Source organism: Pyxicephalus adspersus, chromosome 6, assembly GCF_032062135.1.
Source record: "Pyxicephalus adspersus chromosome 6, UCB_Pads_2.0, whole genome shotgun sequence".
Classification (NCBI taxonomy): Eukaryota; Metazoa; Chordata; class Amphibia; order Anura; family Pyxicephalidae; genus Pyxicephalus; species Pyxicephalus adspersus.
This window is the reverse complement of record NC_092863.1, coordinates 64,694,758-64,710,027: the sequence shown is the minus strand read 5'-3', so window position 1 is coordinate 64,710,027 and position 15,270 is coordinate 64,694,758. Positions and strand designations below refer to the sequence as shown.

The 15,270-nt window shown below is 36.5% G+C and overlaps 1 protein-coding gene across 1 annotated transcript in view; it reads left to right on the top strand.

Annotated features, from left to right (window-relative positions):
• Positions 1-469, top strand: part of LVRN (laeverin) — a 62,238-nt gene extending 61,769 nt beyond the window's left edge. Inside the window, exon 20 of the mRNA XM_072416059.1 lies at positions 76-469. Within this exon, the coding sequence (XP_072272160.1) occupies positions 76-234 (159 nt within the window). The 3' untranslated portion in view covers positions 235-469. The remainder of the gene's footprint in view (positions 1-75) is intronic.
• The last annotated feature ends 14,801 nt before the right edge of the window (positions 470-15,270 follow it).

The following is a 15,270-nucleotide window of genomic DNA, read 5'->3' as shown; positions in this document are numbered from 1 at the left end:
TTTAAACAAGCATTTATTTTCCTAAAATATTTTGAGAAGTGCAGATATATCTATATTCTGTTTTGTTTTTTTAAGATGCAACTGTTCATCACAACCACTATGGATGAAAGTATAAGGGAAGGCGAAATACAGAGATTAGAAAAAAGAAAGAAAGCTCGATTAGAATGGGTTAACATAGTAAATACGAAGATTATTGACTGGTTACAGAAGAACACATTGGATTCAGACTTATGAGAACTTTGATTCACATTTCACTGTACAGGATTTTATAGCTTTTTTCTAAAGAATATTCTCTTGTGTTTAAAGTTGCCAATTATTTTTCATATAGGCTGCCTAATTCCTTTGATATATATTTTTTTACAACTTGTAAGAGTGTGATTAAATATGTGCTGATTTACAGTTTTGAACATTGTATCTTTGCAAATGAAAAGAAAATTATTTATTAATTAAATATCAGTTTCAGATCAGATTATTTGGATTATAAAAACATTGCATTTTGAGATGGTTACAAACTTTGCAGCCACTCAAAAAGGTGTTACAGTAGATGTGTGTGGGTCCCTGGCCAGACTGCAAACACAAGTCAATTTTTTCTCCATCAGCAAATCTTTATCATGTTGTCTTTTTATGTTTTTGAAAAAAAGAAAAAAGGTCATACTGGTATTAAAGTGCCACTGCTGCTGTGCCCAGTGCAGACATCCTTACCTTACGCTATCGAATTCACCAAGTGGCAACCCTCACTGCCTCTACACTACAAGATCTTACCTGCCAAAGCTCTGATGTCCCTCTAATAGAAAGGAAAAGTGACATCACACCCTCATCTGCAAGTGCTAAGACCTGGTGATTGACCATTGATGCCCAAGTGCTGCAACATAGGGGAGAACATGCTCTCTACTTTAGCAGATGCTACCTCTTCACTTTTTGATGAATACAGTAACTGCAAACAATGCAAGCTCTCATAATAATATGATTATTTTTTTATTTTATTTAATGAGAGTCAACAACATCATGTATTTCTCATTTTACATTTTCTTTTACTGAAAATTAGATTTAAACCACATTTTTCCAGATTCTCTAAACACTATATGTACCAGTGAATTATTACCCCATTCTGCATAGAATTAGAGGTCCTTGGCTAAAAATACATTATTGTTATTTTCAGTATTATTATTAGAGAACCTAGGCTGCTGACATTAGTACCCTATCTGTTCCTACAAATAGTAAAATAAAAATAAAATACAAACATATTTCCAGGTTTAAAAACATACAATTTTTGAATGAACCCAGAAAAAAGTCCACGTCAATCCCCTTGTCCAGCAAAGTAAATCCACAATATTATTGATGACCCACAAACAGTGCACTCCAAGCGCAATATGACATGTACACCAGGCTGTGGTAATACCCTCTCCTGAGATTCCCTGACATATTTCCACCACCAGATGAATATGTAAAAAAGACAATGACAGATCTGGCTTTGGAGATAGAGAGTGATAGCACATCTACAGTGGAAGACATATAACGTGGCAACAAAAGACTGATTTCCAGTGAAAGAGAAAGGGTTAGCTCCTCTGGCAAGTTCTCTACTGTCTGTATCTTTCTATTTCAGAACAACTGTTCCTTTGTTTGTTTATTTATGTCCTGCTCTCATGTCAAGGCCATGAAGAAAAATCTTTCCAATAGTGTTATGTGTAGCAATACAAATCTCCTTGTTTATCTAAAACTAAAAATAAAAACTTTCTTGTAGATGGGCTTGAACAGATGGATCTAACAGTTACAGAGACAGCAAAATATACTTTGTTTTAACAGCAAAAGACAACATTTAGCGCTGAAGTGACCCAAAAACCTAATAATATTTACTGCACAACATTTCTACAAATTAAGTTCTTTTTAGTAAATTCCACTGTGCAATTTTCAAGCAGGGTTAGCAAAAGAACTGGCCATGTGAATAAAGCTGAAGGATATTTTGGAACCACTAAAATGTTTTTACATTGTGACATTTGATCGAGGAGGTGAAAGTATTTTCTCAGAGTTGTATATTTAGTCAGATTTCCAGCTGTTAACATTATAATGCTTTCCCATGAGTGAAGTCCATGTAACAAAACAATCTGGACTGAGATCAACTTACCCGCATTTAATAATATTGCTTACTGTACTATGTTTAAAAATTAATGAAATATTGTTTTAAGATTCTTGATTATTATACAGAAGGGCATTATTTCTCAAAGGAATATTATAACAAAGGCGAAAACTGGCAGGGTTTTACCCCCTCCCTACTGTAACCAAAACTATAAGACTTAAAGCATACCTAAACTCAGAATTTTCCCTTTACATAAAAGGGTAGACAGCCCTTTTATGTAAAGTAAAAATTCTGTTTGTTTTTTTTTTAAATGCAACACCCTTTTTTTTAAAAAAAAAAGGGTGCAGCGCTGCCCCCTAATTCTTTTTGCCCTAAGATAAAAATTTGCTGATCTCACTCATGCACATTGAGATCAGTAAATTTTTTTTTCATCCTATGTCACCCTATCTTGTGCCTGGGTCAGGTGACATAGGATGCAGAACAGGAAGAAGAAGAGAAGATGGCGGCGCCGGGTCCGGGACGACACAGGACTCGATGCAGGACTACCCCGGATCAGACTACCCCGGATCAGGGATCGGACTGAGTTTGAGTTTAGTTCCTCTTTAAACCTTAAATGACATTTAATTCACTAAATGGTTACATGGCATTTCTAAGGGCCGGATTTCTCATAAAGTCAATTTAGGCCCTGGCCTAGGGTGCCATGGTAATGAGTGATGTCATTTCTCTGGAAGTATCCATTGCTGAGTTAATAGGTTCAAAAAAGGTTAGCTCTACCTATAATAATTGAAACGTTTCATTGAAACGTTTGTGCTTTTCAGAACAGATAGGAATATTTGACAGGTCAGCACTGTATGATAGCTTTAGTTTTGTATATTTTTTGCTGGCGGGGAAGGGGGGAACACAAGCTGTTGACCTAGTGGAGAAAAAAGTATAAGCTGATCTGTCAAGAATAGCTTTTCTGCACTGCAGGAGCAAATGGCTCTACAGACTGAAGAAAAGAGTAGAGAAATGGCTCTACAGACTAAAGAAAACCTCACTTTAGAATGCTGAAACATAAACAATATGTTCATGTGATTTGAATCAAGGACCTCCTATAGTAGAAGCAAGAATCCAGACCATAGACCAACACGCATAGAGGTATACAATCTCTTGGGGATCTGCTCAAATTTTCTAGTTTTCAAATTCCCTTAAACCTTAAACACCCTTTTTTTCTCAATTTTTGTTTTTCAGGTGCTTACCAAACAGATCTCCAATATTAAAACCATAAAATATCAATTTAATGTGTGATTCTTTAAAAACAAACAAAAACAACTTGTATTAATACATATCCATCGTTACATATTTCATTTCATAATACTAAGTATTTATGTTCCTATTACATTGCATTTTATCATCCTTGACACGTTTCACCCAAAGGCTTCCTCAGAAGGACATAATGTATTAATCACAACAATATTATCTACCGGTATTTCAAAGCAGAAACATAAAATATCTTGTTATTTCACATCACATTAGGTTAGATGAAGGAACAATTTGGATTCCTATATATATAGACTAGAACTAGAAATATAAACTAGAAGATCAATGGAAGGTGCACTGGGATAGCTTTTTGACCCTATCAATGAAAAGGAGGTGAAGTGTTTTAAAAGAAGTATGTTGACCTATTTAAACATGTTTTAACAACTGTATTAGTAAATAAAATTGGTTTTTGCTCATTCTTTAGCCACATAGCATTGTAGAAGGGACTTGGTTTTTACCAAGTCTCGTCTCCAAAGGAATTTTAATAGATAAAAAAAACACAGGGTATGTGTTCATGGCTTGTTGGTTTAGGGGTACAGTTCTTGTTTCAACTATGTAAGGGCCTGGGTTTCGATCCCTAATGAACGGGTTTGCTTATGGCATTCCTAAGTGATGCTTGCTTGGGTATTTCCTTGCTTACCAAAGTGTTTTAAAGTAGTTTTTTCTTTATACGTACCCCAACAGTTAGAATTGCATAAAGCAGACACACTGCTGTTTCTCAGAACCTATAACATTAAATACATTTTATTCAGCTAAACATGCCACCAACAGTTTTAGTTGCATAAAATTGACAAAACAACAACTCCTGACAAAGCCTGTCTACTGTTGGTACTTTAAATGCAGGGTGAAATATGTTATCGATTAATGCCTAGGAAATAAAAGATGATCGAGGGTTGTGACTTTTGCTTAAGGTACAAGAGTCCCCAGGTTCCTACTGTTAAGCTTTCAACACTCTAAATTGAGTCCTGCTTGAATCAGTGGTGCAGACTGCAGTGCAGAAAATCTTTTTCCATTGACAGCTGTCTGCAGTTCTGGCTCTCTGCCTTCAGGAGAAGCCAGATGTAGCGTTTTCCCCTGGCAGCGGTTCCCTGGCATGAGGAAGTGGTGACCGCACCGCAACCTTAGTTTGTCTGCATATAGCCAAAACAAGCTTATTTCAAGGCAGTTGGGAGGGGACGGCACAAGGTAGCTGGCCTAGAGGAGAAAAAAAATATAAAACCGGCCCTGATGGTCCACTGTTGTCACTATCAGGAAATATCCTCTGAGAATGCCATATGGCCATTGCTGAAGTGCATGTAGGCATCATGAAAACATTCCATCTTTATAAAACACAATGCTTTAGCAAGCTACAAATCAATAGGTTATGGTTTACAGAATCTGTTTTTTTAGCTTAGGTAGGAGCAAAAAAGGATTGAAACCTGCTGGGTTTTTTTTTATGTTTCTGTATGGTTTGTGACATTTCTCTTCACTTTTTGTCCCAGAGACTCAACACGAATTTGAACCTGGAAATCTTCCAAGGTTACGAGAATTCCCCTGGACAATCGTTCCCAGAAAAAATGTCGCAATTGGATGATTACTACTTATCTCATATTTTGAGGACAATGCTCCTAATCTAGTATAAGCAGGGGGTGACATTTTACCTAATTAGGACACAGGTGGCATTAAAAATTCAACAGACGGTTCAACCTTTTCTTACTCTGTCCAGAATTAAAAAATGAGGTTTTGCCTGGAGATAAACTTTAATTTGTTAAAATAAAAATAAGACTGCTTCACTAAAGAAACAGAGAATGTTTTCATAGCAAGGGGATTCTTCACCAAGAACATATTTACATGCTAATAACAACATGTCTATATGTGAATTTCTTAGCTGAATAGGTTTTGTTTCCAATTTGTGGTTTGGGAATGGGGACAGGTGGCTGGGTATATTGAACACTGGGTTCAGCATTCATTGGTTGTTAAAGATTTCAAAGGCTCAAAGTGGTCAAGTTGCAACAAAATGTTGATAAAATATTACACTGCAATCCATACTCTTTTGTCATCCAATGCACTCTGAACAAACCCCAAGTAAAGAAAAAATATTAGTAAAAAAGGTAAATTTATGTTCTCTTTTTTAAATTTCCACTTCGGAGCAGAGGAAAACTGGAGTTTGCAATTGAAATGATTGGATGATTCAAATGAACATGTATTTATTTTTTTTAGATAAGCTACATGAACATTTCTACCCATCTTGTAAATCAACCCCATTACCTGGGGGTGTCCCTAAAAAGTGAACACAGTGTGAAATCACTACCCTATTATTAAAGATGGCCGCAACACATTACAAATCTTGTACACAATCTCACTTAGATTCACCAAATGCGTTACAAAACAATGTGGCTGATTTACTGAAGAATATGTGTGAACATGGCTGCATGCACCACCAATTTGTGTGCTCTTATGTGCTATGTGGCTGCAATGCACAGGGACAAGCAGCTTGCATATTCTGAATTCACTGACAATTGAAATGTGACTTGCTATAGAATGAAAATCCTATTACCCATATATATGGCAGCTAAGCCAAATCCTGCCAAATTAAAACATTTTTGAGTCTATCCTAAGATTTTTAATTGCGTATAACATGTAGATATAAATTCATCCTGCACACTGCTATCATGATAGCATGGTAAAAAGTCTTATGTATGGGGTGTGTTGGTATTGTACTGCACATAATAATCTAGAAGCATGCAAGTCCCCAAACCAGTGCATACAATGTGATTTAACCTGGCTCTTCTTCACTTGCAATAGAAAATCAGGCTTACAATGGATCCTACTATGTAGCTAGATGCATAAATACTGTGCACAATAGCATGTGCATGCTGAAGGCCAATAACACACAACAATAGAAGGCCAAAATCTGTATAATGTTTTAAATGTAAAAAAAAAAAAAAGAAAAAGCTAATGAATTTGACTATTTTAAATAATTATTGATTTGTGTGTTATATTGTTGCAATGCAGCACAGAGCACAGGAAATAAATAAATAAATAGAAACGGAAAACATATGTTACTAAAGCAGGGTATAGAACTCAAACCCGTTTATTTTTTAGGTCAAAACTGTAACTTCTTATCATAAGTCCATTTCTTTCTATGTTTAGATGTTCACACTTCTACCCCCTTGTTACATTGTGTAGGTTGCTGCTGACAATTTGCCACTTTGCTGTGTTGTCACACATTGGAGAAAATGTCAGCAAAACCTAGCTGAAACACATTAATGTAAGCAAGATAATTGATTACAAGGTTGTTAATGGGACATCAATTACAGTGTTGCTGTTACTTCTCATTAAAATATACCCATGTAAAAAAAATCCTTCAACTCCAGAAGATGGAGTTATTGTTAGTTGTCTCGCTGTGTTCAGCAATATAATTTTAAAGGCACTGACCTGCATCCAGCATGCAAATAGCAAAATTTGGAGTCTAGTTTGTGAGTTAAAGCCAATGGATAAGCATGACAGGTTAAGAGTGAAGGTTAAGAGTGGTCCTCCTTAATAACAGTGGTGGTGATGACTGTTATATATTGACAGTTCTAAAAAAGATCTAGGGATCAATGCACCTTTAAAACGTAAACAAGTAGGACAGTTCACAGATCCTAAGGATTCTTGCAGAGTTAAAACATTTGCAATTAAAAGTAAATCATTCTTGTAAAATAATAATAAGCTTGCCATTCCCAACATCATTTTAAAAATGCTTCTTGCCAGGTTCCTAAAATAAGTATTTGCCTTCAATACAGGTTAGTGACCCCAAACAAGTATGCAGATCATGTGAGTCAGTAAAAGACTGCAGTAGATATCTGATTCTTACCTGTAAGTGGAACGGCTGTAGTTAAGATGTGAAAAAATAGCTACTGGTCAGACTAACCAAACTGGCAGCTTTACATATTATTATTCTTGGAGTCAATCAGTCTTTGTGTTCAAAATAAAGACCATTACATTTATTAGTATACCAGTTACGCGGAATCCCTATATTAGATAGCCTAAACATCCAAACATCATAAAGCTCTTTAGCTGCTTGACCCTCTTAGACCCAAGTTGCTGAACACAGCAGTGGGGGAGCAAATAGAAGGTAAGTACATGGTTGGAGGGATTTTACATGATCAAAGCCAAAGTCATATTTACAGAAATGTTAATAAAATCCAGGGTCTAATTCTCTCTATATCTCTCAGTGCAATGGTGGACATGGGCTGCCATTCCTGCTACCTGCACAGTTTTTAGGGGGGTGAGGGTTTAGTGTGAAATCTTCGGCAGAGGACCTTGTCCCTTCACTGAGCACAATTTCACCTTAAGAGATGACACCTCAGCTAGCTATGAAATGTATAGACATAGACCTATTTTTCAGTTGTGAAAGAGGAATGATGTGGTGGGCATACTGTATTTATAAAACCAAGAAGAACTGGTTCACTCATTTTTATTTCATTTTTTATTGCCCATCAGGACAGATTTAACACAGCTACTATGAATATGAACAGCCTATTTGTCTGCATATTCATCACTTAAGCGTGTGTTGTCACTGTTTTATGAACATGAACTATAATTACAAATATGTAAGTAAAAAATGTAGTTTTTGGAAGTAGCAATTGTCGGCCAGCCTTGATTTTACAAATTTGACCCTAAATCTATTATTTTACAAAAGTAAGACCTGATGTGCTTATTCCTACTGACTTTGTCATAGAACTAATAACAATTCAGGTGCATTGGAACAAAGATTGTGCAAAGATTTAGTTAATTGTCTTTGGAAAGCAGTCACAGTCAAAATAGAAAAGCCTGTCTTCTGCCAGCATGCTGCAGACAAGGACCTTTTATCTCTGTGTGGAAGCAAAGGTCTAAAATACCCATGCTGAGTCAAAGCTAGAGCTCTTTTTTTAATGTTTTTTATTGAAAAGGTAGAAAGCAGTAACATAAACACAAACTCTATAGTATAAAGTATGGTTCGAGACAATGTCCATATAAAACCTAGTACACGCTTGACAGCTAAAAGAGACTGAAAAACAACCTAGTACCCCCTTTAAACAAATACAATTATCAAAATGTATTGGCATGTCAGTCAGACCCACAGGTTATAGGATGTGTCATTGCAATTCACCTTAAATTTTTAAATATAAAACATGGAGGGGAACCAAGCAAATAAGAAAAGAAGTGGGGGGGGGGGGGGGGTACGCAGGAAAAGATTGAGGAGGATTGTAGTGATAGATGAAGTAGGACATTGAAAAAGTTAGGTAACACTAGAGGAGAAAAGGCCACCGTCTTGGAAGGGTTAAGAAATCTGGTGAGACAGCAGTTTATAAAAAGCGGACCTCTAGAGCTCTTTAATTAGCAAGGAGCGTGTCAGACTTCTGTAGACAGACCACTGCTTCCTCAGACAGTAGCCTTTCTCTGCAGCATGCTAAAAGAGCCAATCTTTTTTACTCTGGCTATAGCTACTTTCTAAAATAAATTAAGTCTTTGCACAGCATTTGTCTAGGAGGGGACTTCAGTTTGGAGATGGCAAAAAAAAGTCTGACAGGGGTTTTAACTATTTCCTATTCAAAAGATAAACATCTTGATTTTACATCTCACTATATTACTAAAATGTAGTTTGCAGAAACACTTTCCTAGCCTAATTCTGCTTTTTGGGATTCAGGAGGAAGAGGCCTTACAGAAACTGACACCCCATCAAAGTACAACAATCACACATAGGCATATAGAGTATGCTGGTTTTTGAATATTCTAGTTGTCTAGCCGTGGATGGCTTTATTTCTTGCCAAATTGCAACAAATGCAAGTCCACTGCCTTATTAGTATACTACCGGTAGGTCTTGCATTTACAAAGACATGAAGCCAAAACATCAAAATTGCAGCCATAGAACAAGCATGACAGCCGATATGAACTGCAATAGAGAGGCCAGATAGGATCTAGCTAGTATTCCATTCTGGCCTAACGCTCCCCTAGTTTTTTATTGTTGGATCCGGCCTAATTGAATTGTCGCGTTTTTGTGAGTTCCTGCGATATAATCCAGTTACCGCACAGTAACCCCAATTACTATGCCTAAAGAGCAGAAGCAATGCGCAGCTACCAGAAGGTTGACCTGGAATGTTGTGTCTTCGACCCCGAAAAGACTGATGAATTATTCTTCGTCCAATGCGGCAACAAAGCCCTGTGTTTAGTGTTCAACGACACCTTCAAGCGGTCGAATCTCAGGGGGCATTTTGATGCCACGCACACGTACAGAGACTTTCATTGACTTCTACCGTCAGCTGCCACATGCTCAGTTTCCAATGTTGTTAGCTCGTGCCAAGCGTGTGATCGCAATGTACGACAGCACTTATTTGTGCGAGCAGCTGTTCTCCAAGACGAAATTTTGTAAGAACAAACTGCGCTCTCAGCTCACTGCCAATCACCCTAATGACATTCTGTTGCTGAACTTCTCATCATTAGAACCTGATATTGTATCTGTCTCTAAGAACATGCAACATCATGTTTCTTATTGATCGTACTGTATTTTTAAATTAAAAACCTTTCCTTGGACACCTTGTTTCTTCTGGCCTAGTGTGCCTTCTTGACCTCCTGAAATGGCCTAGTAGTCTAAAAAATTTGCCGATCCCTGCATTGGAAGATACTTTGGTTTCTTCAAAATTCTACTCTTTCATAATATATATTTAGTATTATAAATTTGTTATATAAGGGTGTGCACAGTGCAAGGCTCGTGACATAAAATGAACTTCAATGTACTGCAGTATACTGATTTACTGATGGAATTTAAAAATATCATTCTGACGTAATAATTATTTAGAAGCTGTGTTCCTGTGTGTATTTTGCATATACACCTAGAATGCTTTAAATATGAGAAAAACAAATGATAGATTCAAGTAAACCAATAGGTCTCATGGGTTGCTTACTAAGAACAATCTGTCTGTGTCACACAAAATGAGTGGTAGAGACATCTGGTAGTAAATACAGGTATACCCCCGGGAGGGCAGTCTCACCAGTCAGAGCTGAGTAAACACAGGTATCCCTGGCTCTGCCCACTGTGTGAATGTGCTGCTGATCCTTTCCATTGTGTCTGCACAAGTGCTAGACGAAATCCACAATCAACAGGTATGTAAATATCTACTAAACGCATATATATATATATATATATATATATATATATTTTTTTTTTTTTTGTCTGGTGGATTTCAACACTTCTATGTTGTTGTTTGTAGTAATACAATAATCAAGAATTCAGAGCAGCAGACTTTCAATCAATTTAAAGAATAACTATTCTAAGAAAAATGTACATTTTCTAGTGGTAAAATTTTGTATGCAAATGATCTGCTTGCCTATATGAAGCCCTCTTTATTATTTATTTTTTTTTCTTGCCCTTGTTTAAGACCTGCGTACGGGAACACTGCCACCATTGATATCTTTGACATTCTTAGAAGGAGAAGTGACCACATACAGGTCCTATTACTCATATGGTGGAGGTGTGGGTACCCAAAACACAGTATGTAAATCTTCCATAAAGGTTTGCATTTTCTGAATTTGCAATGTAATAAATTCCTGCCAGTCATTTAGTCTAATATGGACATTTTCAGCTATGTTGATCATTCCTAGATTGTTTGTCAATAGATGACATGATGATTGTAATTTAATACCCCTTCACATTGACATTCATTGGGGGTTGTAAATGGCACTCCAAATGCATGTGAACTGCTACACATGGTGTCTTGCACAATAAACCAATAAAAACATGAAACGAAAACTAAAATAAAACATGCAGCCAGTCCTATTTTTGTTTGTGTTGTGGTACATACCAGCCCTTTTATTTTGAATGGAATGTTTATTGCAATGTTTGTCAATGCACAACATGTGGATTGCAGAACACAACATTGTGCTGGTGCACCATACATCTGTGACAACTATTCCAAACTACTGTGAACTCTCTGTCACTGAGAAAAAGAAAGATGAGATGAAGTAATAGATAGTTTAATCAGGGCTGCTTTAGGATGTAAGTGATCCCAGGGCAAGGTCCCACCGGTGGGATACTGCCATCTGTTTGGGATGCTAAGCTATAGACTTGATTAAGTGTTGCTTATGGGGGTTGAACCTTATAGACAAGGGGTTGTTTTTCCAAAGCTATAGGGACTGTTCATTAGCAAACTGAATGTTTACTTTGAATACTCAACTATTTTTGAGGCAACTGAAAAAAAACAGGATTTTGCTGGAACATGATTGGGTCCAATTAAAATATACTTTGCAAATGAGCTTTCACTTTGCTAACAGAACGGCTTCTATTGCTTTAGTAAATCAACCCTAATGTGTCTGTCAGATGGAGTTTTTCCAAAGGTAAACATTAAGGCCCATTTAAATGCTTGTGTTGGGGTAACATGCACAGTTAACATGCACTATGCAGCGCATTACACCCCACAGCAACTCATGGCAGTGCCTTGTGGTGCATTATACAATAAGAATCCTCTCGATTTAGTTTGCAGAGTAGGGTAAGATGGCACTGGTAATGCATGGTAATGCAAAGACATAACATAACACACATTTAATCATGTGCATTAACACATTGACCTAAACTCACATAGTCTATTTCTTGCCCCTTTTTATTTTGGCGAATAAATGTCAAATAAAAAAAAAAATAAAAAAAAAATGGAAGGATCTATTAAATTAATTTGCAGATTTCATTTTTTTTTCAATCCCATATACTTGGCAAAAGTAATTCTAATGAATACATTTAAGGAGTCTCCCCAAAGAGCCAAGGGTTTGAAAAAGGAGTCAAAAAACGTATTCCTGGGGTTCTTTCTTGATGAGCCAATTACAAATAATCTAGTCACCATAACTGTATGCTGGATTTATGTCAAACATATGTGAATACACACAACATTGCCATTGGATTGATGAGCTTTGTGTTCAATTCACACAAATTAGGTGAATAGTAAATTGCAGATCAATAAACCCAAGAGGTTCATTCAAGGCTTCTCAATGCAATGACAAAATGATCATACAATATATTGTATGAAAATCAATTTCAAGTGTGCAAATGTGCAGTAAAGCAATAGGTAAATAGGATTTTCTTTTCACACAATTAAAAAAAGTAAATAAAAATTGTAACACATTGATTGTGTGCACATTCTCAGGTCAGAGCCAGTTTATCGTGTATTGGGGTAAATAGTTACTTTTTAAATAATGTATTTCTAGTCTATGTATTTGCTGCTTTCTTTAACAGGAGCAAAATGTTTGAAAATATGTCAAATGTGAACAATGGACTGTGGAAATATAAAAAGCAAATGTGCTGTCAGCTATTTATTAGTGAATGTCTAGGTTTAGTTAAAATGTTATCAGAATATGCAAAAGATGATTCATTCAGTACATTGCCACTGCATTGTAGATGGTTTGGTTACTGGCCATTTGTTGCTGCTTCAAAGGTATTGCCAGACCTTTATTGTATTCAAAGATCCAGCCCACTCCATTATTACAATGTAACAGGTGACAGATGTGAGAAGACAGAAGAGTAATTAATGGCAGTTTAGTATTATTGGTAGCTAAGAGAAAATGTATGATATGACAAATACATAAATACATATGCTTACTGTTAACTCAGCTTCATATGCTGCAGCCATACATGAAGTAATATATAGTATATTCATGTATATATATATATATATATATATATATATGGTCTGCTGGGATTCCAGACCTGGGTTTTCCATGTCACTCACAAGTATTCTGATCCAGAGTTTGGTTTTGTCTGGCCATTAATTACTGCACAGCTGTGAGCAGCAGGTAAAGAGGGAAGGAGAGGAAGGAGGCACTCTCTGACCTGGGGCACAGGGAAGCTGCCTGTGAGAGCCATTGGTGTACTACATGTGAGTAAAAGTTGCTGGAACGTTTGTGTTGAGTTGGCTGGGTTAGCCACCAACTGGTAGAGAGGAATCTGTATAGTTAGTGCCTGACTGGCTAAGATTTATTTTTGTTTTGTTATATCTTATGCAACCCTATGTTAAAACTGACTGCGGGTCAGTTTCAACCTTATCTACTGTCTCCAGTGGGCTTCATACACCTCTCCTGCAGTCTGAGAGTACTTTGTATCCCAGAAATGGTGATCCCACAAGGGTGCTATTCCACTATATATATATATATATATATATATAATGTGTGTGATAAGGTTTAGGGTTAGGATGGTTATTCAATTAAGTTTCAGGATACTAATAATACAGCATTAGATAAAATACTTCCCATCATCTCTAGAAAGCTACATACCATGAAGAATGGGTGTTGAGTAATGTCAGCGGAGTTGAGCTGCATATGCATGGTGGGTCAGTGCAAGACTGGGAAAGGCAAGGCTGTACAGCTATAGTCTGCACATACATTTTGTATAATTCAATATTTATGAGGGAATGTATTAAAGGGGGAAGGAGAGAAAGGGAAACAAAATACAAAAACAGATACATTTGATTTACAAAAAGGTATATTCATTAGATAGCAAGAGGGGAAGAGGAGAAGGGAGTATTTCCCCTGAGAAACTGGTAGTCCAGAGTTGCAAAAGTCCATCCAAGCAAGGCTGTGGAAGTGAGTGAGTGAGTAAGGGTATACTTTAGAATACTGGTAAGTCTTTCACTATTCATATTCCAGCTAAGTTTAGACTTCAGTGCTGAAAAAGCTAGTCGAAGATTTCTAGGTCTTAGCAAGGGCAATACAAACAGCCAGTATAATATAATAAATCATCTGTTATAAAATAATCAATCAGTTGTGGAATTTTTGGGCAGAGACAACTTAATCCTACTAAACAGTGCCAGCTCAGGGCTATCTAGCAGAGAACGATGAATGAATGAAGATCCCAGACTAAAAACTTCCAATAAAACCCCTGGGCCACCGAGCATGACCACCAAATATGTTTCATTGTTCCAATATTCTGGAAACAAATGCCAAATGTATTTGTACTTTAAACATTTAAAGCACAGCTCTGTGAAGATCTTTGTGCAGCTGCAATATAGGAAAGCATAAGATTGAAAAGAATGCTCAGCATGATAAGGGTGCTCATGAGAAGTGCACTAAAAGTTTTGCAACAAGGTTTTTGTTCCTTGGGGAAAAAAGGTTCTAATGACAAAATTGAAGTGGGGAAAAGCTATAAACATATAAATAAAGCCTACATAATTATAGTCTGCAAAAATATATTATATAAAGTATTATTATGCGGAATAATTGTATTTTTTCCAATTGTAATACTTACGTTAGTGACTATATAACATATTGGTAAACACTATTAATTTCTGGTATAGTGTGTGCAGTTTCTCAGTTTGTGTAGCGTGTGTTCCTATTACAGCTCATGTACATATGTACAAACAGGCCTAATTAATAGCCCAGCATGCGCTCAAGTGTTGATGTGAAACATGCAGTAACAGTCATCAATATAGTGCTGCCAGAAGATGATTTGCATTTCTAAAAAAGAATGAAAATCTCAGCTGCTCTGTGTTTTTTTTCTTAGGAAAGAAAAAAGAGCTTTAAAGACAAATTTCCTGCATTTTTAGACACAGTGGTCAGTATCAGCATCTACATTATTTTTGCTGATTACAGTGGCATTTGCCAGTGGCAATGACCAGAAAGATTAATATTGCCTTATAGCCCAAATAATGTAAAAACTTACAGGTTAGTAAAAGTAAAGCTAGAGCCTTATAAAAATGACGCCAGTGTAGTCCATGTGCATCCTCTTGTGATGATGCTGTAATGATGTTTTACTGCTCCGACCTGATGAACTGAAATGTTTCATCTGCTGGCTTCTGTGTTACTACAGGAGACAGTAGGCACTAAGGATCCTGCTGGAGGCTGTGTTATAAAGATCTGAGGAACATGACAATTCAGAATAAGAGATATTGCTTCGCAGGGTTTTCATTTTCTTTTTTTTA